The 26,094-nt window shown below is 37.7% G+C and overlaps 1 protein-coding gene across 9 annotated transcripts in view; it reads left to right on the top strand.

Moving 5' to 3' along the window:
• SEPTIN10 (septin 10) overlaps nt 1–25,282 on the top strand; it is a 78,437-nt gene extending 53,155 nt beyond the window's left edge. For 8 of the 9 annotated variants that reach the window (XM_036026640.1, XM_036026642.1, XM_036026644.1 and 5 more), the window contains 4 exons: nt 247–415; nt 18,025–18,157; nt 21,412–21,599; nt 23,732–25,282. In XM_036026640.1, the coding sequence (XP_035882533.1) occupies nt 247–415; nt 18,025–18,157; nt 21,412–21,599; nt 23,732–23,747 (506 nt within the window). In that variant the 3' untranslated portion in view covers nt 23,748–25,282. The remainder of the gene's footprint in view (nt 1–246; nt 416–18,024; nt 18,158–21,411; nt 21,600–23,731) is intronic. The other variant, XR_004903350.1, reaches the window with a different exon arrangement.
• The last annotated feature ends 812 nt before the right edge of the window (nt 25,283–26,094 follow it).

Genomic DNA, 26,094 nt, shown 5'->3' with positions numbered 1-26,094 from the left:
TTATCCATTTGCTACTAAATTTAAAGCAAGTCTTCCAGCCTGATAATTAATGTTGCCTATAATTCGGTATGTATTATACAAGAGTCTTCCTTGGTTACGTGTATAGAATAATCGTAGCTCTTAAGCAGAGTTATCATTTAACTGTTTGTTACTTCAAATATTTTCATTTACTCATTCATTCAACAAATACTAATTGTGTGTCAGAAATTAAAAACTTGTGTTGCTGTTTTTTATTTTTCTGGCTAGTGGAGAATGAAAACCACTGTGACTTTGTGAAGCTCCGGGAAATGCTCATTTGCACAAATATGGAGGACCTGCGAGAACAGACCCACTCTAGGCACTACGAACTGTACAGGCGCTGCAAACTGGAGGAGATGGGCTTTACTGATGTGGGCCCAGAGAGTAAGCCGCTCAGGTAAGGGATTTCTCTGACAAGTAAACCAAAGAGAGGAAGTTAGAGGGTATTGTACCTTTTTATATATCCAGAATGATGGAATATGTGTTTTTTCAGAAATTTCCCAATATGACATAGAACCACTTGTTTATGATTATTGGGCTTCTTAGGTCACTTGAAGGCTTCTTGTTTTTAAGGGTCTCTAAGTCCTCACGTGACTCGAGGAGTTACATAGAATGAAGAACATATGGCAAAAGGCTGCTATTTCAGTAAATGCTAAAATGAATACTGGTAACTAAGGGTAAACTCTTTTAATTTGAGGTTTTTTTAAAATTTATCTGAAAAAGATAAAAGCATATTTATTAACATAAAAGAAAGTTGGAATGTGAATCATATTAAATAAATTAAAAACTGTTAGTTTTTATCCTGATGAATGTTTTAGAATGACTTAAATTTAAGAAAATATAAAGGAAGAATGAAAGTACTTGTAAGGAGTCAGAAATTAGACTGTTTCTTAAATATTACAATATAGATACAAGAATTTTAGAACGTGATGACCTTTTTATGAGCATTAAATACTATAAACTTGCCTGGTAATTTTTTATGCTGCTACATTATTTTATTTATTTATTTATTTTAAGATTTTATTCACTCATTTTTAGAGAGGGAAGGGAGGGAGAGAGAGAGAGAGAGAGAGAGAGAAACATCAATGTGCGGTTGCTGGGTATCATGGCCTACAACCCAGGCATGTGCCCTGACTGGAAATCGAATCTGTGACATTTCGGTTCGCAGCCTGTGCTCAATCCACTGAGCTATGCCAGCCAGGGCTCCTTTTTTTTTTTAATTAAGACATGTAAACATGAAATTCTAATACGCTAAGTTATATTTGACATAGCATTACAGAACAGTTTTTGCATGGAGGAAAGCATGAGATCTTTAAACTATTTTAAACTCTGCTATGAAACTAAGGGGTTTTTTTACATTTGATTATTTGCAGTTCAGTAATTTTCCTATGTCTTTGTGTTTACACAAACAGAAGGAGGAGAAGAACATTAAATTGATGCTGCTATTGCATATGACCTGATTTAATAGATGAGGTTTAATTTTTAATATTTTTCAGTCTGTGGATTTAATTAGTGTTTTAGCTCTGGAAGCATACTAAATTAAAAATTATATGTACTTAATCCCTCCTCACCTATTCAAGAATGTTATACATCTAGTTATGGGCCAATTCTAGTAAGATGATTATGTTCTCTATTGAATATAAGTCCCCTAGAGTTGACTTCTGTAATGTTTCCCAGAGGAGGCTTCGCTTCTCTTTCTTTTGACTCTCAGGGTCAATTCAGAAGTCTCTGTGTGCATTAATGTGAGAGCAAGTGGACAGCCTTGTACTCTAAGAATGGGGATTCAGGGTACCTGGCAGATCACTTATCAGTCACCTGTAGATTATTAAGAAATGCAGGTTCAGAGTTTCTAGGGATGGAGTCTAAGAATCTTCATTTAGAGTAATATTCCCAGTTCAGTCATTTAGCAGATATTTACTGTTTGTCTGCTATCTATCTGCCCAGCATGATGCTAGTCACTAGGTATGTATGCACTGTAGGATTAAAGAGAGACCCTGCCCTTGCTGAGCTTCAGAGGTGGGAGTGGGACAAAGACACTCTGGCCCTGTGTGGAGAATAGAGTATGGGATATGGTCAGAAGTGGAAGTTAGGGGACCAAATTGGGAAGTCACTATATTAGTCTAAGCAAGAGAAGATAGAGGCTTGGATTAGGGTAGTAGTGGTAGTGGTGGTAGTGGTTGTCAGAAGCACACTTAGGATTCGTAATTTGAAGGTAAAGTTAATAGAGCTCATTGATGGTTGGACGTAGGACATAAAAGAAAGAGATGAATTGAGGGTGGCTCCAGTCACCATTTTGACCTGAGAAACTGTATGAATGGTGGTGATGTTTATTGATATGAGCAAGATTGGGAAAGGGGTAAGTTTGGGGTGTTGCAGTTAGTAGAGAGGTTAGAGACATGTTGAATTCAAATTGCTTATAAAATATTTGGGTGAAGAATTTGAGTAGGTTATTTTAAAAGTAAACCTGGAGCTTGGGGAAATGTTAATTGAGATTCAACAGTGAATAATAATACTGAGTAAAATTATTAGTATTTTTAAAGTGTCTACTATTTACAAGGCTCTGGATTAAGTGCTGGAGATACAATACTGAATGTGGTCATTATGTTGCAACCATTCAAGGTCAGACAGGTTCACGGTATTCAGGCAGAATATTCATGGAGCCATTGGGATGTCTGACATGCCTTTATTCACAGGTGGGCAAGCCACTCATGCTGCAAGCTGCATATCCCCCTGCTTGTCACTGCGTAGCACATGTTGTGGCTCTTGCTATATAGCATGGCACATGTCATGGCACTCAGCAGGGAGCCTCTAGCCCCTTTTTCTATATTTTTAAAGATTTTATTTATTTTTAGATAGAGGGGAAGGGAAGCAGAAAGAGAGGGAGAGAAACAGCAATGTGTGGTTACTTCTTGTGCACCCCTCCTGGGGACCTGGCCCACAAGCCAGGCATGTGCCCTGACTGGGAATTGAACTGGTGACCCTTTGGTTCACAGGCCAGTGCCCAATCCACTGAACCACACCAGCCAGGGCCCTCTAGCCCCTTTTAAATACTACAGCAAACAAAGCTGGCAAAAAGCTAGAAAATTTTATAATATAGCATAATTCTGCACATGTGAGCACAGTTCATGTTATGGGAACAGTTTATTGGACCAAGTCTCAAGGCTATGAGAACACTACTAATCAGGCCTGTTCAAGGTTATGGGAACACTGCTTCCCTTAGTTACCAAGACACCTGGGTGAGGAGGCCAGACTGCCTCCACTTACCCTACAGTCATACAGTTTTGGCTGTCATGTAGCTTAAATTCTTGTAGGGAAGGGCAAAATCAAACAGCTAATCGTACAATAAATTATATTGTACGATATTGTACGATATATATGTACGATAATATTTGTGAAATGTGCGCTAACAAGAGATAGTATATAACGGGACAGTTTTCTGGTTTAATCCAGAAAATTGGACAAGACTCCCTTGAGGCAGTTACAATTTTGAGCTATAATAACATGGGGAAAACAGAGCAAGATATGTGCAAAGATCTGTAGGCAGAGAGCAAATGGCATCTTTAAGACTCTGGAAGAAATTCAGTGCACCTGGAGCGGAGATGGTGGGAATGGCATGAGGTTGAGAGAACAGGTAGGCAGGAGTCAAACTATGGAGGCCCTGGTGAAGATTTGGTCTTTGTCCTAAGGGAAAGGCAGAGTCATTGAAGGAATGATATCATAATGTCATTTTTAAAAAATCACTCTTACCTATAATGTAAAGAAGGTATTAAAGGAGTGTACAAAGATGCTTAAGAGAAACCAGTTGGGAGAGTGTTGCTGGGACTAAAGTAACAGCAATGAAAATAGAATTGGTCATGTTTGAGAGTCTTCTAGAAGATGAAAATGAAAAACTTAGCAATTGTGTAGATATGACAAGATGAAGAAGCAGGAGATGCCGGAAGATGGTAAAGGAAGACTTATAGTCTCCTGGATTTATGGGGGAGGGGGTTGTATATTTTATTGATTATGCTGTTATAGTTTTCCCAATTTTTCTCCCATTATCCCCCTTCCGCCCTGCATCCGCCAACCCTCTAGCATTCTACCCCCCTTATTTCATGTCCATGGGTTGTACATATAAGTTCTTTGAGTCCTCTGTTTCCTATACCATTTTTGACCTCTCTCTGCCTATTTTATGCCTGTCAGTTATGCTTCTTATTCCCTGTACCTTTCCCCCCTATTCTTCCCCTCACCCTCCCCACTGAAAACCTACCATGTGATGTACATTTCTCTGATTCTGTTCCTGTTCTAGTTATTTGCTTAATTTTTGTTTTTGTTGTTTTTCTTTTTTTTAGGTTCATTTGTTGATAGCTGTGAATTGGTTGTTGTTTTACTGTTCATTGTTTTTGATCTTCTCCAATTTCTCAGATAAGTCCCTATAACATTTCATATAATAAAGGCTTGGTGATGATGAACTCCTTTAACTTGATCTTATCTGGGAAGCACTTTATCTGCCCTTCCATTCTAAATGGTAACTTTGCTGGAGAGAGTAGTCTTCGATGTAGGTCCTTGACTTTTATGATTTTGAATACTTCTTTCCAGCCCCTTCTTGCCTGTAAGGTTCCTTTTGAGAAATCAGCAGATAGTCTTATGGGCACTCCTTTGTAGGTAACTGTCTCCTTTCCTCTTGCTGCTTTTAAGATTTTATCGTTAATATTGGGTAACTTCATGATGATGTGCCTTGATGTGTTCCTCTTTGGGTCCAACCTCTTTGGGACTCCCTGGGCTTTCTGGACTTCCTAGAAGTCTGTTTCCTTCACCAGATTAGGGAAAATTTCCTTCATTATTTCTTCAAATAAGTTTTTAATTTCTTGCTGTTGTTCTCCTCCTTCTGGCACCCCTATAATTCGGATATTGGAATGTTTAAAGTGTCCTGGAGGTTCCTAAGCCTCTCTTCATTTTTTTTTAATTCTTGTTTCTTCATTCTGTTCCATTTGGATGGAACAGAACAGGAAGTTTATTTCTTCCTTTTGTTCCAAATTGTTGATTTGAATCCTGGTTTTGTTATGGGGTGCAGCCAAGAGGGGGGGGCCCCAAATAGGCATTTGAAATGGGGTCCAGAACTTAAGGTGTCCAGGAGATTTTGGGATGTCTCCATCTCCCCCCTGACCAGGGTGTGGGTTGGGGGAAGGGACAAATGGAGCAGGGCCATTGAGAGCTGTTTATCATAGCAACAGCCTTGCAGCTAAGCTCTGGTGTGGTCTTTTGGCATATCTATAACCTTTGACTGGTTGCATAGATATGTTAAGTAGCTGTGATCAGCTCTGAGCCAGGGGAATGGAAGTAACTTCCCCACCCAGATGTAACTGGAGGGCGGGTCCCCTGAGTTACAGCGCCTGCGTGGGAGCTCAGAGAGGACTGGCTCTAGGACATGGGGCCACGCCTGCCCAGACTCAGGATGGCAGCCCAGTAAAGCTGGAAGGATACGAGTTCTGGCATGTGAAGCCGAGTGTGGGAGGAGTTGGAAATGAGGCTACAGAGGAAGATTGGCCACGGGGATTTAAAACCCAGATTTCCCCTGGCTGGCGTAGCTCAGTGGATTGAGCGCGGGCTGGGAACCAAAGTGTCCCAGGTTCGATTCCCAGCCAGGGTACATTCCTGGGTTGCAGGTCATAACCCCCAGCAACCACACATTGATGTTTCTCTCTCTCTCTCTCTCTCTCTCTCTCTCTCTCTCTCCCTCTCTCCCTCCCTCCCTTCCCTCTCTAAAAATAAATAAATAAAATCTTTAAAAAAAAAAAAACAAAAAAACCCCCAGATTTGGCGGCCATTGAGGAGGAGAACCGTGCACAGCCCTGAGGAGAGAACCACGCGTCTTTAGCAGAGTGGAGACTCCCGCATCCCAGAGAGAGGGAACCACGTGGCCTGGCAGAGTGAGGACCCCCACAGCTTTAGAAGGGGGAACCACCACCTGGTTTTAGCAGAGATCCCGGCAACTCAGCCGAGGGTGCCGGGAATCCAGGGAGGTCTCCCAGTCAAGAGGGATTACTAACTGAGAAGAACTAGAGGACTGCCTGAGCCATGGACTTCTATTTCCTTTCCTGAGATATGGTACTCTGGACTGGGCAAAGGGGGAACGAAAAAAGGACTGTGTGTTTGTGGGTGTTTTTAGGGACTTTAGGATTTTTTTTTTATAAAGACATTAGGTCACTACTTTAAGTTAGTATAGCATTAAATAAACATTTCCTTTCCTTTTCACGAATCTCTGGCATTGAGAGACGTCTTTCCTCGGGTGGCGGACATAACGGACCCGGGGCCTTCTTTCAATAATAGTATATCATCCCAGGCCCCCCTTGTTTTGTTCTGTAACAGTTTCCTTTCTGTCATTGTTGGTTCCCTGAATATTTTGTTTTATTTCACTTTGGGTATCCTACATTTGCTCTTTCATTTTGCAACTGAGCTCAATTAGTTCTGTGAGCGTTTTAATTACCAGGACTTTGAAGTCTGCATCAGATAGGTTAGCTATCTCCTCACTTAGCTCTCTTTCTGGAGCTTTGTTCTGTTCTTTCAGTTGGGCCCTATTTATTTGTCTCAGTGTACCTGTTATGTTGTAAGGAGGCATGGCCTTAGGTATTCACCAGGGCAGGGCAACCCTCCTTGCTACACTGCCTGTGGGGGAGGGGCCAAAGAGGGGATAAGGTAGCTCACCTTCTTGGCTCTAGCCTCACTTTCCAATCAACTCTCATGTGAGACTGGGAGTTTCTCCCACCACGGCAAACCCCTGCAGTGGTAGTCCATAGTGAGCTCTGAGTCTCAGTTTCCTGTTCAGGCAGCCCCACCCACACAGCCTGCCACCTTGCCACAAGTTCTCTCTGCCTGCCTGTCTTACTGGTCTGGTTGACTGTTTCTTTAATTCCTTGTCGGAGTTCTTTGTAGTTTGATTTTCTGGCACTTCTGTTTGTTTATTGATTTTTAGATTGGTTGTTATCCTCCTTTTGGTTGTGTGAGGAAGTAAGTGAAGGGTTTCTACCTATGCCTCCATCTTGGCCAGAACTCAGCTTAGTGCCCTGGATTTATGGTTTTTGAGTTGGTTGTGCCATTCATCAAGATAGGTGTCTCTGGAGGAAGTAGCTTTTTTGACCGGGATGGGGGCAGCAGTGATTGGCATGATGGAGATTGTAAGCTCAGTTTGGGATCTGCTGACTTTCAGTTTTCCACTGAAACATCCAAGTGAAAATGTAAAATGGCACTTTGGATATTTAGCTGGAGCCTAGAGTAGAGGGCTGGGCCAAAACAATTTATTTATTTTTTGTTCATTGTATTAGAGTTGTCTCATTTTTCCATTTGCCCCCCTGCACCCAGCCTACCCCTCTAGCCCACTGTCAGTCCCCTCTCCGTTGTCCATGAGTCATTCATACATGTTCTTTGACTAGTTCTTTCCCCTTCCTTCCACCACTCTCCCTTCTATTCTCCCCTCCTTCAGCTATCAGTCTGTTCTATGTTTCCATGTTTCTGGTTCTATTTTTCTTGTTAGTTTATTTTGTTCATTAGATTGTAGTTATAAGTGAGGTCATATGGTATTTGTCTTTTGCCAACTATCTTATTTCACATTTAGATGGTTCATTGAATATATGAGTATGGATGAGATTGCATGGAGAGAGAAGTACATCTGTAAAGAAAGATGCCTTGAAAACAGCCTTGAGTCCCTTTAATATTTGTCAGCTGAGGAAACAGATAGAAGAGATTGAGAAGCTTTAGGTAGAGGAAGGAAGGAAACTAACAGTGGCATGTCTTGAAAGCCAAGTGAAGAAGATTTCAAGAAAAAAAGAAGAGGTCAGCCATGAGGTTGAGGATCAGGTTTTCACTGTTTAAGTACAGCAGTACAATACAATCCAGTTGCCTCCTTTATAGTTCTTAGAAAATAACGAAGATCACTCCATCTAAAACAAAAAGAGCAATAGTTGGAAGACTGCATAGGCCAAGACTTACAGATTCAAAGGGAATGTTTAGAACAAGTAGAAACGAGTTTTATTCCAGTGCTGAGAGTGGAAGGAATGAACTGAAATCATTTCCAGCCTCTTTGTTCTCTGCTCAACAATTCATAGCCCAGGAATAGGCTATCAGGTGTTCAGTAGGCTCAGCTTAGGACATGTACCCATGTTTTGGCAGGGGGTGGGATGAACCTGATTAATTGTCCCACCAGACCGTATCCATGGTGGAGAGGTAGTGCTCCAAAAGGTAATCAGAGTAATGATACCAAAAGGAGGTAGATAGGTGGTAGGTAGTCAGAGTCAACGACTGCTGAGACCATCCATTTATTGAGCATTTCATCAGCTTGAGAAGCATCTGCTTACTAATCAGATAAAAAATGGAAAATTGGAAAAGGGGTAACCAGTTTAGACCAGGTTACACAGGTCACATATGGAGCAGTGACTGTAGGTTGCTTGCAGAGGATAAGCAAAAACAATGGGGAGGTAAGTGGATACCATGTGAGGTAGCCTTTGCCTACATGCCTAGGAGTCCAAGTCCTGTGCCCTTTTCAGGCCTGCTCTCCTTGAGACAGATGACATTTCATTAAGGAGAGCAGGCCTGAAATGTATGCATTTCTTGGGTCAGGTACAGCAAATGTCTCTTCTCTTGGTACTTTCTCATTTGCAGATAAATTATTTAATAAAGCTTCTGTATTTCATTATAGCCTGACATCTTAGGAAGGTTTTACTTTTGTAGTTTTCAGAAGTTACATCCTATTTTCTGGGGAATCTTTCCCATAATTTGGGGTATATATAACAATACTCAATATAATTTGCTTGGCATGTAAAGTCTGTCTCTCAATATGAATCTGTATATGAATAAAAAAATAGTTATATGAACCTGTTAGGTTGGCTTTTATTTCTCTTTACTACTCAGCCCTCTTCATTGCCAGTCCTTCAGCTTATTCCATTTACATTTTATTGAATGTTTCTGCCAAGTCATGGTTAGTGTCCTACTCTATTAGCACTGATCATGGGCTTATTATGAAATCCAAGTAAGCGGCGTTATGTTTTACTTAAATCCCCAAGTTAATTTAGTTAACTTAACCATCTTGTTCCCAATCACCTTAACATTTGAGTAGAAAGTGTTTTGAGACCTGGTTTTAAAAGGAAGGATTCTGTAGTATTTTAAAGTTAGCTTAAGTGTTTAACATAACTTTTTCTTTCTTAGAGTTATAAGAATGTTTTCTTTTAAAATTTATTTTTTATTGTTCTTTAAGTACAGTTGTCTAAATTTTCTAGCCTAAGCATTTGCCTGGCCAGCCCACCCCCACCTCCCACCCTCAATCCTACTCCCCTTTGGCTTTCTCCATGGGTCCTTTAAACATGTTCCTTGATGGACCTTCCCCTACCTGTTTTTCCTCTTCCCCCTCCCTTCTGGGTATTCTAGGTTTGTTCTTTATTTCCATGTTTCTGGTTATGTTTCGGTTGCTTATTTGTTTTGTTGATTAGGTTCCACTTACAGGTGAGCTCATTCGGTATTTTTCTTTCACCACCTGGTTTATTTCACTTAGCATAATGCTCTCCAGCTCCATCCATACTGTTGCAAAGAGTAGGAGCTCCTTTTTTCTTTTTGCTGCATAGAATTCCATTGTGTAAATGTACCACAGTTTTTTCCTCTCTTTTTAATTGTTCAAGTACAGTTTTCTGCCTTTCCCCCTATCCCAACCCAACCCCCCCAGCGCTCCCCACCTCCCTCCCATTTCCACCTCTCCTTCCCCCCATTGTTGTCCATGTGTCCTTTATACTTGTTCCTGCAAACCCTTCACCCTTTTCCCCTGAACTTCCCTCTTCTCTCCCCTCTGGTCACTGTCATCCTGTTCTCAATTTCTGTGTCTCTGGTTATATTTTTGTTGATTAGGTTCCTGTTAAAGGTGAGATCATGTGGTATTTGCCTTTCACTGCCTGGTTTATTTCGCTTAGCATAATGCATTCCAGTTCCATCCATGCTGTCAAAAAGGGTAGGAGCCCCTTCTTTCTTTATGCTGCATAGTATTCCATTGTATAAATGCACCACAGGTCTGACCCAGTTATTTACTGATAGGCACCTAGGTTGCTTCCAACACTTGGCTATTGTAAATTGCGATGCTATGCATATTGGGTGCATAGGTTGTTTGGTGTTTCAGGATTCTTAGGGTATAATCCCAGCACTGGAATTGCCGGGTCAAAAGGCAATTCCATTTTTAGTTTTCTGAGGAATTTCCATACTGCTTTCCACAGTGGCTGCACCAGTCTGCATTTCCACCAACAATGTACAAGGGTTCCCTTTTCTCCACAACCTCGCCAGCACTTGTTGTTTGTTGATTTGTTTATGATGGCCATTCTGACTGGTGTGAAGTGGTATCTCATTGTGGTTTTAATTTGGATCTCTCTGATAGCTAGTGATGCTGAGCATCCTTTCATATGTCTCTGGGCCCTCTTTATGTCCTCCTTAGAGAAGTGTCTGTTCAGGAATTTTGCTCATTTTTTTATTGGGTTGTTTCTTTTCATGGAATGGAGTCGTGTGAGTTCTTTATATATTTTGGAGATCAAACTATTGTCCGAGATACATTGGCAGCTATATTTCCCCATACAGTTGGGTTTTTTTTTTAATTTCGCTAATGTTTTTGTTAGCTGTGCAGAAGCTTTTTATTTTGATGAAGTCCCATTTGTTTATTCTTTCCTTTATGTCCAGTGCTCTTGGGAATATATCAGTGGAATTATTGCTCTGGAATATTTCTGTGGAATATCTGAGATTTTCCTGTCTATGGTAGGCTCTAGGACTTTTATGGTATCACAACTTATGTTTAAGAGTATTATCCATCTTCAGTTTAGTTTTGTGCATGGTGTAAGTTGGTAGTCAAGTTCATTTTTTTACATGTAGCTGTCTAGATATGCTGACAACATTTATTGAAGAGGCTATTTTACTCCATTTTATGGTTCTCCCTTTTTGTCAAATATTAATTGACTGTAGAGACTTGGGTTTATTTCTGGCCTCTGTATTCTGTTCCACTGACCTATGTGTCTCGTCTTATGCCATTACCAGACTGTTTTGTTTACCATGGCCTTGTACTATACTTTTCTGTGAGGTATGACGATCCCTCCTACTTTGTTCTTCTTTCTGATAATTGCTGTGGCTATTCAGGGTCATGTATGGTTCCATATAAATTTTTGAAATGTTTATTGTATATCTGTGAAATATGTAATTTTATATTTTAAGAGAGATTGCTTTGAATTTATAAATTGCTTTGGGTAGTGTGGACATTTTGATGATAATCCTTCCAATGCATGGACATGGTATATGCTTCCATTTATTTGTGTCTTCTTCAGTTTCTTTCTGCAGTGTTGTGTACTTTTCTGAGTATAGGTCTTTTACCTTCTTGATTAGGTTTATTCCTAGGTACTTTATTTTTCTTGTTGCTGGCAAATGGGACTTTTTCCCCTGATTTCTGTTTCTGACATTTCGTTATTGGTGTACAAAAATGCCTTCAATTTCTGCATATTTACTCTGTATCCTGCTGTTTTGCGAAAATCATTTATTAGGTCGAGCAGTTTTTTGGTGGAGACTATAGTGTTTTCTATGTACGCTATCATGTCATCTGCAAACAATTACAGTTTTACTTCCTTCTTTCCACTTTAGATGCCTTTTATTTCTTCTTTTTGTCTGATTGCTGTGGCTAAGACTTCAATACTGTGTTGAATAGAAGTGGTTAAAGAGGGCATTTTTGTCTTATTCCTGATCTTAGTGGGAAAGCTTTAAGTTTTTGTCTGTTGAGTGTGATGTTAGCTGTAACTTTTTCATATATGGCTTTTATTATGTGGAGGTATGCTCCCTGTACTCCCACTTTGCTGAGTGTTTTTATCATAAATGGGTACTGTACCTTGTCAAATGCTTTTTCTGCATATATTGATATGATCATGTGATTTTTGTCTCTCTTTTTGTTTGTGTGATGTATTATGTGTATTAATTTTCAAAAATTGTACCATCCTTGCATCCCTGGGATGAATCCCACTTGATCATGGTGTATAATCTTTTTGATGTATTTCCGGATGCTGTTTGCCAGTACTTTGTTCAGGATTTTAGCATCTGTGTTCATCAGCAATACTGGCCTGTAGTTTTCTTTGTCTGTTGTATCTTTATCTGGTTTGGGGTTTGTTGGATGATGTTGGCTTCATAAAAAGAGTTTGGTAGTCTTCCCTCTTCTTGGATTTTTTGGAATAGTCTGAGAAGTATAGGTCTTAGCTCTTTGTTAAATGTTTTGTTAAATTCTCCTGTGAAACCGTCTGGTCTAAGGCTTTTGTGTATTGGGAGTTTTTTCATTACTGCTTCAGTTTCACCAGCTGTTATCAGTCTGTTTAGGCTTTCTGCTTCTTCTTGGTTCAGTTTGGAATATTATATTTTTCTAGAAATTTTTCCATTTCACCCAGGTTTTCAGATTTTGGGGCATATGGTTGTTCATAGTTTCTTACAACCCTTTGTATTTCTGTGGTATTAGTTGTAATTTCTACTCTTTTATTTCTGATTTTATTTAGTTGGGGCTTCTCTTTTTCTTCTTGGTGAATCTGCTTAAAGGCTTGTCAATTTTGTTTATCTTTTCAAAGGACCAGCTCCTGGATTTATTGATACTTTGAGTTGTTCTTTTACTCTGTCATTTCATTTAGTTCTGATCTTGATTATTTTCTTATTTCTACTTGCTTTGGGCTGTCTTTGTTATTGTTCCTCCAGTTTTTCTAGATGTAGGGTTAGGTTGTTTATTTGAAATGTTTCCATCTTTTTTTAGGTAGACCTGTATCACTATGAACTTCCCTCTCAGGTCTGCCTTCGCTGTGGACTGTTGTGTATTCATTTTCATTTGTTTCCAGAAACTTTTTGATTTTTTCCTTGATCTCATTCATCATTAACCCATGCATTGTTTAATGGCATGCTATTCAGTCTCCATGAGTTTGAATGTTTTTGAGTTTTTTCCTTGAGGTTGGTTTCAAGTGTCAAGCCCTTGTTGTCTGAAACATAATTTTTTGTGTCATAAAAGTTTGTGTCTTTGGAACTCTCAATAAGTACATAGTTAATTTCTAAGCATTTAGTCTGCAGTAGAACTGTAAAAAGTCCATCAGGCTTATTAAAACTACATGAAACAAAATGAAAGGACTGGAGTGGTTTTCTTGGTCAACATGAGCATCTGAGAATTATTTTTCTTCTTTTTTGGGTTTCAACTTTGCTTTTAATTGCTGATGTTTGCAACTATACTACCATGTTATATACATTAAACATTCATGACAACAAGCTACTTTTATACTAGAAAAGGGAGTAGTATAGAAAAAACACTGTTTTTCATTTTTGTTTGATAAATAAACCCATTATAGTACTGCTGGCCAAGATGGAGGCATACGTAGACACACTGAGTCTCCTCGCACAACCAAAATAAGGACGGCAACTGAGAAACAAAATAACAACCAGAACTGACAGAAAATTGAACTATATGGAAGTCCAACAACCAAGGAGTTAAAATAGACACATTCATCCAGACCAGTATCGGACAGCCACACAGAGAGGGGTCATAGCACAAAAACCAGTGGCACTAAGAGTGCAAGGCACCCCAGGCACGCAAGAAGGCAACGGGTGGACCCTGGGCGCACAGGCGGCGACTGGCAGACCCTGGGCGCAGGGTGGCAACAGGCAGACCCAGCAAGGACGTGACTGTGAAGCGGGATACTGCACGCAAGGCGGCTGGCTGACCTGGCGGTCCCACATTCACATGTGCAGATAAACCAGACAAAACTGGGGAGCAAGACAGACTGCCCAACCCAGGGTCCCAGCGCTGGGAAATAAACCTTCAAAACACCAATTGAAAACACCTGTGTAAGTTGAGGCGCCAGGAGAAACTCGCAACCTCACAGAAGAGTTCATTGGAGACACCTACAGGGTCCTAGAACGTACACAAACCCACCCACACAGGAATCAGTACCAGAAAGGCCCAGTTTGCTTGTGGCAAGCAGCGGAAGGGACTGAGAGCTGACAGAGAGCAAGCGCCATTGTTACCTCTCGGACCCCACCCCCACATATGGTGTCACAACTCAGCAACTGGGTTGCCCCGCCCTGGTGAACACCTAAGGCTCCACCCCTCATACGTAACAGGCACAGCAAGACCAAAAAACAAAAAAAGGCCAAATGGAAAACCAGATCAAATCTCCACAGCAAATACAACTAAGTGATGAAGAGATAGCCAGCCTATCAGCTGCACAGTTCAAAGCACTGGTGATCAGGATGCTCACAGAATTGGTTGAATTTGGTCACAAATTAGATGAAAAAATGAAGGCTACGCTAAGTGAAATGAAGGAAAATGCACAGGGAACCAATAGTGATGGGAAGAAAACTGGGACTCAAATCAATGTAGTGGAACAGAAGGAAGAAAGAACAACCAAAGAGAAAAGAATGAAGAAACACAAATTCAGAAAAATGAGGAGAGGCTTAGGAACTTCCAGGATATCTTTAAATGTTCCAATATCCAAATTATAGGGGTACCAGAAGGGGAAGAGGAAGAACAAGTGGAAAAGTTATTTGAACAAATAATAAAGGAGAACTTCCCCAATCTGGCAAAGGAAATAGACTTCCAGGAAGTTTAGGAAGCTCAGCGAGTCCCAAAGAAGTTGGGCCCAAGGAGGAACATACCAAGGCACATCATAATTACATTAGCCAAGATAAAAATGAAGGAGAGAGTCCTAGAAGCAGCAAGAGAAAAGGAGGCAGTTACCTACAAAGGAGTTCCCATAAGACTGTCAGCTGATTTCTCAAAAGATAATTTACAGGCAAGAAGGGGCTGGAAAGAAGTATTCCAAGTCATGAAAGGCAAGGACCTACATCCACGATTGCTCTATCCAGCAAAGCTTTCTTTTAGAGTGGAAGGGCAGATAAAGTGCTTCCTAGAGAAGGTCAAGTTAAAGGAGTTCATCATCACCAAGCCCTTATTTTGTGAAATGTTAAAGGGGCTTATCTAAGAAGAGAAGATAAAAAACATCTATAGTAAAATGACAGTAAACTCCTCACAATTAATAACAACCACACCTAAAACAAAAACAAACGAAGCAAATAACTAGAACAGAAACAGAACCACAGAAATGGAGATCACATGGAGGATTAGCAACAGGGGAATGGGAGGAGGAAAGAGGGGGAAAAGGTACAGAGAATAAGTAGCATAGATGGTAGGTAGAAAATAGACAGGGGGAGGGCAAGAATAGTATGGGAAATGTATAAGCTAAAGAACTTATGATACTTGGATATGAACTAAAGGGGGGGAATGTGGGTGGGAGGGGGTGTGAAGAGTGGAGGGGAATGAAGGGTGGGAAGTGGGACAACTCTAATAGCATAATCAATAAAATATATTTTAAAATATAAAATAAAAGTTTCTATTATTTAAATGAAAATAAACCCATTATAGTAAACAATGGTTGATTAGTTTTACAACAGTATATAAACCATTTCCTTTCAGATCTAAGGGTTTCTTTACCATCTTTTGAAATATAGTATAGGTTTCTGTACTTGCAGTTAGGTTTATAATTTACAATGTCCAAGTCAGAAAGCACTGTAGTGAGATGGGAAATGTGCATAGTAGTCATTCTTTTGGTCTTTTGCTGAGGCTTCTCTTCAGTGTAGTCTGGTGATGGTAGTTAGGAAGATGGCTTTATGGCTGCTCTGATCTGGTTTGCACCTCACCTTTTAACTTACCAGCTGTGTTACTTTGGGCAGATTACCACTCTGAGATTTAGTTTCCTGACTGTAAAGAAGAGTATTGACATTTGTTCTTCGTTGTTGCCATTAGTTGCCATGAATTAGGTAGTGACAAGAGTCCGGAAAAGTGCCATGCTCATAGCAACTATTCAATAAATGTTAGGTCTTTTTGCTGGGTAGATTTATTTTGCCCCTAAGGAACTCAAGTGCTAATATAAATACATTAATCAGAACTTTTAAACTTACATTTGATATGAATTCAAGATGTTATTTAAACCAAGTTTGTCATTAAAGAATACCAACCCTGTGTAGACCAGCCAAATGTGGTGAAGTTTCTGAAAATGATATGAAAGGTAGCCTAAATGATGATAGATTTAGACTTTAGAGACATCTTTAAAATAAGACCGAAACAAATACCAAAAAACAAGAAACCTGATAAAAACTAAAACACCCCCTTGAGATTTTGAAGCATTTATGTGTTATCTAGAGCATTTTATGTATTTTATAAGCTTTACTCTTTTTTAACTTCTTACTGAATTTATTGGGGGGTGACATTGGTTAATTAGATTATGTAGGTTTCAGGGGTACAAGTCATCTGTATATTGTATTTTGTGTTCACCATCCCAAGTCAAGTCTCCTTCTATAACCATTTATCTCCTGTTGCCCTCTTCTACCTCCCCCCACCTCCCTTTCCTCTGGTAATCAGCATACTGTTATCTGTGTTTGTGAGTTTATTTTCATTGCTTACTCCTTCACCTTTTTCACCCAGCCTCCAACCCCCTCCCCTCTGACAGCTGTCAGTCTGTTCTCTAGATCTGTGAGTCTGTTTCTATTTTGTTTGCTAGTCCATTTTGTTCATTAGATTCCACATATGAGTGCAATCATATGGTACTTGTCTTTCTCTGACTGGCTTATTTCACTTAGCATAATGTTCCATCCAGGTCCATCCATGCTCTTAAAGACAGTGTTTAGTATCTGTTCCTTCTCTGAATACCTACTATGTATTCCACACTCACTAGCAGCTGTGATGACTATTATGCAACATTTCTTACTCTGTTTTTCCTTGAACTTATAGAATTCTATACTTAAAAGATTTATTTCTCCTGTATTATAACAGGAGAAATATTATAGTTTAAAACTAGTGAAATTACTTAATTTATCAATTTCAAATTGGAACGGTCTTTATTCTGCTTGGTTAAATTTGGGTCTATATCCTGACAATTTCTGTCATTAAATAAATATTTATGAAGAAATTGAAATGTCTAGAGAGCTCTGCTGCAGAAGGGGGTTGCTAAGATGATGATCTATTACAAGAGAGGCAGGTGGGATATAAATGTCAGGAGAGATGTAAACAAAGTGCCATGCAAGTGCTTGGAAGAACAGCTAACTCTAGTGGGGGAGGCTGGAAAAGACTCTGTAGTGGAAGTTGCATTTGAATTTGGCCTTAGGAAGACCTGGGTAGAATGAGGGGTGGGCTCGGAAGAGGGCAATGACATTGGTAGCAGAGGAGATGCGACAAAATAAAGCACGAAGTGAGTGGCATTTTAGGAACAATGAGTAGGTTGGTATGGCGGGAACCTAAGGTGGTTTGGGTTTTTTTGATAAGTAATGAATGTGGAAAGGTGGAATTAGACCTTATTGTTAAGTTTCATAAGTGTTCTTTAAAAGATGTGGAACCTCGTTCTACAGAAAACATCACTCTAATGCAGAGAAAAAAGATAGTGAGCTCTGTGGTCTTGGTGAAAAAATTTTAGTAGTGATGAGCAACAAAGCGAAAGAAAGAACTAAAAGCCCAGAAATAAATTACAAGATTATTGCAGTAGTGAAGATAGAAAATCAAACATCAAGTTGGGCTCTGACAGGATTGCTGTAGCCATCGTAAGGATGGATTTAAATGATGTGTCAGGGTCACAGGCTAAACTCACAGACCTTGGTGATCAGATTCAAAGATAAGGATAAGGGAAATGTCAAAGATGACTTCAGAACTTTGAGCTCAGTTTCCAGACACAATGATGCCAAATTAACAAAGATGAAAGAAAACTTTCTTTGACGTAAAATGAGAGTACTTATAGTGAAGGACTTGACAAAGCAGAATTTTCAAAATTCTAGTGCTCTCTGATAGCTATAGCACTGGTGGCTTTGTATGACTCCTGATACAGGAAATCTCGTGTTTCAGTTGCTCTATGTAAGAAGGTGTTGATACATGGTATAGTTATGAGGCTTAACCTGAGATATTTGAATTTTTGCAAATTTGTTATACCATCTTTTTAACATGAGAATACTACAAAAACTGTTTAGTCTTCAAGAGACCTACGAAGCCAAAAGACACGAGTTTTATGGGGAACTCCACAGGAAGGAAGAAGAGATGAAGCAGATGTTTGTGCAGCGAGTAAAGGAGAAAGAAGCCATACTAAAAGAAGCTGAAAGAGAGGCAAGTGCACTAGTTTAATGGGATTTGCATTTTTAGGTGTCCTATTAATTTGGGGGATTTATCTCAAGAACTTAGTTGAGATGCATTTGTAGACTACTTGTTAGTCTTTAAAAACTAGCTGTTTTAACACATAGTCTTTTAAAAAATCATAGATGAAATCAAATAAAAATTTTGGACTTTATGAGCAAATGGTCATCCTTTACAGGTGGGTAACCAAGGACTTGTAATAGATCAGTTTACTGAGAAGTTTTGTAAATATCTTAACCATGAGCCAGAAATGCTTTAGCTGTGGCTCGATGAGCCCCTTTTTTTTTTTTTTTTTTTTTTTTGAGAGGGAGTTTTTGAGAGTCGTTGGGATTGTGTTTTGCTGTGAAATAGATAACTATAAAAGCTGTTTAAGAAAATTTTTGAGTTTGAACTCAGGCTTTCTAGGTAAGTTTCCTGGTGTAGATGACCTTTGGATATAGCCTTGGCACGAGTAAACATCAGCAGTGAATTCCTGCAGTTTTGTTTGCTTCTCATTCTTCGAGCAACAATTTTAGTTTTATTTATGTTAATCTATTTTCTATAAATCTGCAGGCCTAATTGCAATGGCTACTTGTAAGCTATTCAGGTGAGACTCAAAAAGGATGAGCTGAAAAAAAGGATTTCTAGGAGAAAACAGAAATGTTAATACAAATGAGCTTTGTAACCCAAGAGTTCCTGAAGAGTTATTTGTAATTTAATTTTACAAACTTATATTTCAAGTACATTTACACTATTTGATATTTAAATAGTAAATGGTTTTATAAAATTAATACTCTACTAATATATCCTATTTGTAATTTGAATTTTCATCTTTTCTTTTGAAAAAGTTGAAATAATAGGAAATTGAAAGTACAGAGTAACCCTGTGTCTCTCCCCACACCTAGATTTAGCAGTGAACATTCTGTCATCTTTATTTTAGTGTGTATGTGTGTATCAGTGTGTGTACATACATGTGTAACTTTCCTTGGTCATCCAAAGCTGATTGCAGACATCATGACACTTCATCTCTGGGCATATCCGTGTGCATCTCTGAAGCTTAGGTGTATTTTTCTTCATAACCATAGTAACAATATCATGCCCTAGAAAATTAGTAGGAATGCCATAATCTCACCTAATTCCCAGTCCATATTAAAATTTCCCCAGTTGTCTCAAGATTGTCTATTATTGTTTCTTTTTGTATGTTAATTTTTTATTTTTGTTTTTGAACCAGAATTAAATCAAATGTCTCTTATTGCATTTGGGTATTCTTTTTCTTTAGTCTCTTTTAAACTAGTCTCTAGTTTGTAATTGTTTTTGAATACAAATATTGAGGAAGGAGTTGTGATGAGTAGGAAATAAGGATGCTGATATTCTATCTTTAAAATGGTACTGGAGTAAAATTCTTTCAAGAGTTTCTTTCTCATATACCATGATTCTTAGTTTCTCTAATGAAAGAGAAGTTAGAGAAGTGATTCATAGATGAGTTTTAATTTTTAAAATCTCACATAAGAATATTTCACATACATGTATATTGTTTAAAAGGAAATTAAACAGTCAGAGTGACCAAATGATTAAAAAAAAAGAGAACCTATTTGTCAGTAGGTCCTTTGTAGAGTTTTATTTTTGTGATTCAAGTGCTGTTTTTCGTTAAGAGTATGTGTTAAACTAACAGGTTAATTTAAAACTAAGTTATCAACAACCAACCATGGCAAAAGAGTTCTAAACTTTTAATTATATAGCTTTGGAGCGGGTAGATTACTGGCTGGTTTCATTGATGTTACAAAGTACCTAATGACCAGTTTTCATGCTGTGAAGCCAATATTGTTGATACTTTAGAGTCAGTGTCAGTCAGCTGAAAAAGGGCACCTAGTCAATAATCATCACTCCATGAGACCAGATTCATCTACTAAAGGACTAAGGAAGGCAGTATAATGTATTGCCTTAATTAGAATGATTTTAGAGGGAAAGAAGGCTTATTAATAATTACACTAGAGCAATAGATAGCTGTAAACCAGGTCTCTTCAGGGTAAACCAAGACATCTGGTCTCCCAATATTTGACTGCTAACATTTTAAAGCTAGTTATGTCAGTAAGATACTTGCAATTATTAATTAAAAGATAATTTTGGTAACCCAAAACATTATTTAATTCTGTATTAGGGGACCTTGATATTTAAAATATCCTTGCCAATATTGTTATAAAACAAAAACTCTTAAATTTATCTTTTGACCTCACTTAATCTGCTTCAACCTTATACAGTCTCTATTTAAATACTTCTACCAGGGGGTTTACTGGCTTGCAGACACATGTTCTATATTTGGAACATTTAGTATTTATTAAGATGGAGTTCAGCTCTCTCCAGTTCCTACTGTCAGCCTCTGATTTTAGTGAAATGTTTCCTCAATTGTTATATGCCACCTTTTCTAGAAACTAAGTTTTAATTTTGTATGAATATTAGGTTGCTACCTAGAACTAAAGATACTAATTTAAAGTTTCTTTAACCAGGCTAGAAAATCAGAGAAAAAAAGATATCTTTTTTCATTTTTATTTAGAATGCTCATTTATGGGACACAGCTAATTCATATGGAGTCCACTGAATTCCCTAGATTTTTTTCCAGATCAACAATTAAACCCTGGAAATCTTGTGTTATAATGTTATAAACTTTTATAAAACTCATTGTAATGGCTTCATTAAGTGTATTCAGCATAAATGTATTATTTTTTAACTTTATTTCTATTAGACACAAGCTTTTTTTCCATTATGGGGTAAATTCTACAGTGAGTATTTTTACTCTAAATTTAGGGTTTCTTAGTTTAAATTTCAAGAAGGTCAATGACTGAAAAAAATAGAATAGATTTTTAAGGTTCTTGATTTTAATGGACAGTTTGCTTTCTAAACATATTTTTCAGCATAATTTTCAATAACTATTTTACTACAGATGATAACTGTATTTGGAAAATGAGGGTTTCTTTTTGATAATTTGCCTGAGGTTTGTTCATGAGGCTGTGGGGGTTTTTTATTATTGTTGTTATATTTTGTTCATGCATATTTTTGCATGGGAACTAACACACATCTAAAGTTTCTAAATCAATCTCATATGTAAATTTTCCCCTGAAGCTTCAGGAAGATGGCATAGGTTATTGTTATTGTATATGTCATTTGAGCAGTGTGTTTCAGAGTGGGAGAACTTTCCTGTGCTTCTGCTGGCATTCTCTGTCAGTAGTGAGAACTGCTCCTTTGTTTCACAGTTACAGGCCAAATTTGATCACCTCACAAGAGTCCACCAAGAAGAGAGAATGAAACTTGAAGAAAAGAGAAGACTTTTGGAAGAAGAAATAATCTCTTTCTCTAAAAAGAAAGCTACCTCTGAGATATACCAGAACCAGACCTTTATGGCGATGGGCAGCAACTTGAAGAAAGACAAAGACCGTAAAAAGTAGGCCATCTCCAACCACCTGTATCTGGTAGCCTCATCCCCATCACTTGCTGTCTTGTTGCCCTGTTTGATCTTTATAGTTTCTCACTGTCTATTTCCTATTTCTTGTCTGCCTTCTGTGGCTAAATGTCAGCTCCTTGAGAGCAGAGACCTTGTCTTTCTTGTTCACTGCTGCTTCCCTGGCACCTAGAACAGCACCTGGCACACATTAGGTGCTCATTAAATATTTGGCAAAATGAATAAATGAATGAACTATATAAAAATACATCACAATGTAAAAAGGGTCAGTTACCTAGGGAAAAAGTCAGCTGCTCTTATTTCATAGCCAAGCCTATGGCTGTAACACACATCTAATATCTACTGACCTATCATTAGGTACATTGAATTTTATGTCTAATTGGAAGCTGTATACTTTCTTGTGGAATCAGGTGTAAAATAATACTTGATTTTAAAAAAGCTAATTCTTAGGTTCACTTTTTTTAAACAAATTCTACTGATAATGATTTTGTGAGAATTTTTATTTTAATAAGGGAACCAGGCTATCGATTCGAACTCCTGTGCTTTGATGTCAGAGCTTGTGAAACGAATGGTGGACGTAAAGATGCAGAGGAAGGTAGAGAGGGTACCAGTACAATGGGGCGGCCATGAATAGCATTTGGATGATATTCTCAAGGCTCATAGGTTTGGGGTATGTGTTACAATCGAACTTAACCAAAGTTTTAGAAAATAAGTTTTTTTCCTCTTTTGTACTTTGTACAAAAAGAGGAAAATTCTCCCACTTAAAATTTCTCCCACTTAAAATGTCCCCATCAGTTTGCCTATCTGACTATTCTCATAATTCATTGTCTTGTCGTATTGGGAATGTTTCTGTATGGGTTTTTGGCTCAATTTACTCCAACTATCTCTGCTCTAGCAGCGTCAAGTCCCCCTTATGTTCCTCACAGAGCAACACTTCTGGTTTAATGTTATCACCCAGCTTACGATATTTTGCCATATATAATGCACAGGTTTTTGCCAAAATTTTTGAGGGAAAAATAAGGATGTGTATTTTACATAGGTAGTACTAATTCCATATCTAGATAAATGTTTTCAATTATTTTATTTATGCTTATGCCTTAAAAGTGTAACTCTAGTTTTGTAATTACTTATTACATAAAATTTCTTGTGCCATAATATAGTTAAAAATGCTAATATTTCTTTATAATACAAAAAAAACCAGTGTCTAAATATAAATAAATAAATAATTGAATTCAAAAATTAAAACGAAAGATTTTTTTCCCTGAAAGTTTTGGCCAAAAACATGGGCATGCATTATACATGAGAGCACATTATACATGACAAAAGTATGGTACTTCTAGCATTTTCAGAATATTGTAACTCAGTTTCATAATAGGAAAACATTCATTTGGTCCATGGTAGCTTACCAATTTTGAACTATGGAGAAGTAAATCCACAGGGTTTTAGTGTATTTCATTGACCTGTGGATTTTACAGCTTTTGATGGAGACAGAGGAATTCTCATAAATGATATTTTATTATAAGCTCCACAAGGGCATGGATTCTGAGTTTTCTTCATGGGTGTATCCCTTCCCAAAGCCTAGTACAGTGCCTGGTACAATAGTGGGCATCCATTATTTGTCAAAGGAATAATATGACGTTTATTCAAATATCGAATTTAAAAAGATAAAACAATAAATATAATTTATTATTGCTTTTCATTATGCTTTGTATTACAAAGCTATGGGACCTATTACCTTCTTTTTATCTTAATCCAATGTTAATAAAATTGGATTCCCCCATATTTATTTTATATATGAAAGACAATTTACACTTACCTTATGGAAATTATCATCCTGCTTCACTTGAGAACCATTGGTATGAGCTGTGGCTGACAAAATTAGGGCCAAGCCCATAGCTTTTTGAGAGCCCAGAATTCATCCTCAAGAAAATAGAGTTTGGTGGAGGGGGGTTTCCCTCTCTTTCCAAAGTTCCATAGTTAGATATTCTACAGAATATTAATTAGATGTATATTTGTTCTTTGTGGAAAAGTTTTGTAAAACTAATGATTCTAGTAATTTTTATTTCTTATATGGTTTTATATTGTGCCAATCAAATTTTTTTTTCTCTTTCCAGCTCCAATTTTATGTAAAACAAATGTTACAGATCACAGAAGGTCTTCACAAGCAAAGTTATTAAAATGTTAGAAGTATACTGTGATTTTTCTTGCTTATTTTATTTGCTCTATCTGGCAAGTGGCCAGAGTTACTGCCATTTATGGAAAAATACTTTAAGTACAAGGTCAATATATAAGCCAGAATGGATGATAGAACTTACATATTCACTGTTAGAAGTTTTTAAGTTGCTGGTTTGTGATAAATGTAGGTCCCTGCTACTGATTTGTGGTCACTTTGCAGAGCATACTACCACAGAGCAGTGTCAGTACTATTGAAAATACTGAACTTCTCCATGTTAATATGGCTGTCTGATTGCATTCATGTTCCAAGATGAACCTTTTTCTTATACATACTAAAGGTAAAATTTGGGGAATATGTTTTAAAATGTATTATGTACCTGAAAGTCTAACCTCTTAATAGTTTTATAGAACTTTTAATTTTTGATATAATTATCTAGTTGGTAACATGATGCTAAGATTTTTGTATCAAATTTTATATAACATGACAGTCTTCTGTGCTTCAGCATGCCTTCTTGTGATTGATGTATTTTTGTGGTGAAAAAAAAATATGTTTAAAAGTAAATGCATCCAAGTATATAAACCCTTTTTCTAGTGATAAGTACTTTTGAACATGGGTGTTATGCCAGTGTTTTCTTTGGGATGTGTTATATATTCTTGCTTAGAACTCAGTCTTCCAGGGGAAAAATAATAAGATCGAATTATCTTACTAAAACTTTTGCTTAACAAATAGCAATGAACATCTGAATACAAAGATATAAAAATTTAGATAATTCATATCAAAAAGGATAATTGAATTCAGTGCCTTAGTAGTACTCTCAGAACAATTAACTTTTTTAAACAGTCATAGGTATACAATTTTTTGTTTTTGCACTTAAATATTCTAAGTAAAGCTGACAAAATATACCTACACGTTTACTAAAATGTGTTTAAGTTACATTAACTTTTTATTTACAAACTATCATCTTAACATTTTATCAAAATTAGTTCATTTAATATGTTTGAATTATTTTAAAACAGGTACATTACCATTATTTTTCAGTTTTTAACTTAGCCTATGTTAGATTCTAAACAGCATTTTGTTTTGTTTTTTTATGAAGTTGTGTATATTGCAAATAAAACCTTTTGTTTTCTAGTACAATTTATCTGGACAAATAATTTACTTTCCATCTTTACATTTGAAATAACACAAATGCCACTTTGTCTTTTTAAACTGTAGTAAAATAAGTTATAAGTATCACAGAGAAAGCTATGCACTTTCTTCTCAGAATCAGTAATGCCCAGGTTCTAGAAGGTGAGGGCAGGAGAGCTGGTGAGCCCCTGAGGGCAGGTAGCCTGTTGTGCAGAGCCCAGCCAATGCCATAGCATTGAGCATTAGCAAGGAGAGTCATCCAGGAAGCTCAGTGGCGTAATGGCAGTGGTGGTTATTTGTAGGCATCAAACTCTGTACAGAACAGCTGTCCTAAAGTTTAATAAAGTTACTTTTAATGTCAGATTGGTTGTTGGTGTATTCAGACAAAGTTATTCAAGTTTCTAATTGAAAAGATATGGAAAGCTGCCTAAACCTCTTCACTTAACAGAAGGGTAATCACTTTATTTTTTTTAAGATTTTATTTATTTAGTTTTAGAGAGGGAAGGGAGGGAGACAGAGAGAGAGAAACATTAATGTGCGGTTGCTGGGGGTCATGGCCTGCAACCCATGCACGTACCCTGACTGGGAATTGAACCTGCGACACTTTGGTTCGCAGCCTGTGCTCAATCCACTGAGCTCCGCCAGCCAGGGCCGGGTAATCACTTTATTAATGACTCTGCTATGAGAAAGACTCACCATGTGTGCTTCATCTACAATATGACTCTTTCGTTTATTTCATCTATTTGGGATTCCAGGTGTGATTTTATTTTAAAAGAGTTGTGCTGCAAAGAAAGCAATTATAAAGACAATTGCACGGTAATATTCAAATTCTCCTTAAAAAGTGAGTTATTATATACCAATGCTTAAATTAATAAATTTCGTGGGAACAAAATAAAGCTAGATATGTTTTCTTTATATTCTTTCCAATAAGGCATGTGAGACAGAATTGCCTCTCACTACCAACCATTAATCTTTATACATACTATCCTGAATTTTAAAGCTCTTTCACATAGACTGTTATTTCAGTTTCAAAATGACACAAAGGAAAAAGCATTACAGGTATTATTAGTATCCCCATCTTGAAGATGAACTTAATTTAGGTCCTGTGTTCTTCTTGGGCTAGAAGGCTATCCATGTCCTTTTGGAGCAACAACAATAGTAACAAGACAGACC

The sequence above is a fragment of the Phyllostomus discolor genome, chromosome 5, assembly GCF_004126475.2.
Source record: "Phyllostomus discolor isolate MPI-MPIP mPhyDis1 chromosome 5, mPhyDis1.pri.v3, whole genome shotgun sequence".
NCBI lineage: Eukaryota > Metazoa > Chordata > Mammalia > Chiroptera > Phyllostomidae > Phyllostomus > Phyllostomus discolor.
The sequence above is the reverse complement of the archived record's forward strand: the minus strand, read 5'-3'. Positions and strand labels throughout refer to the sequence as shown.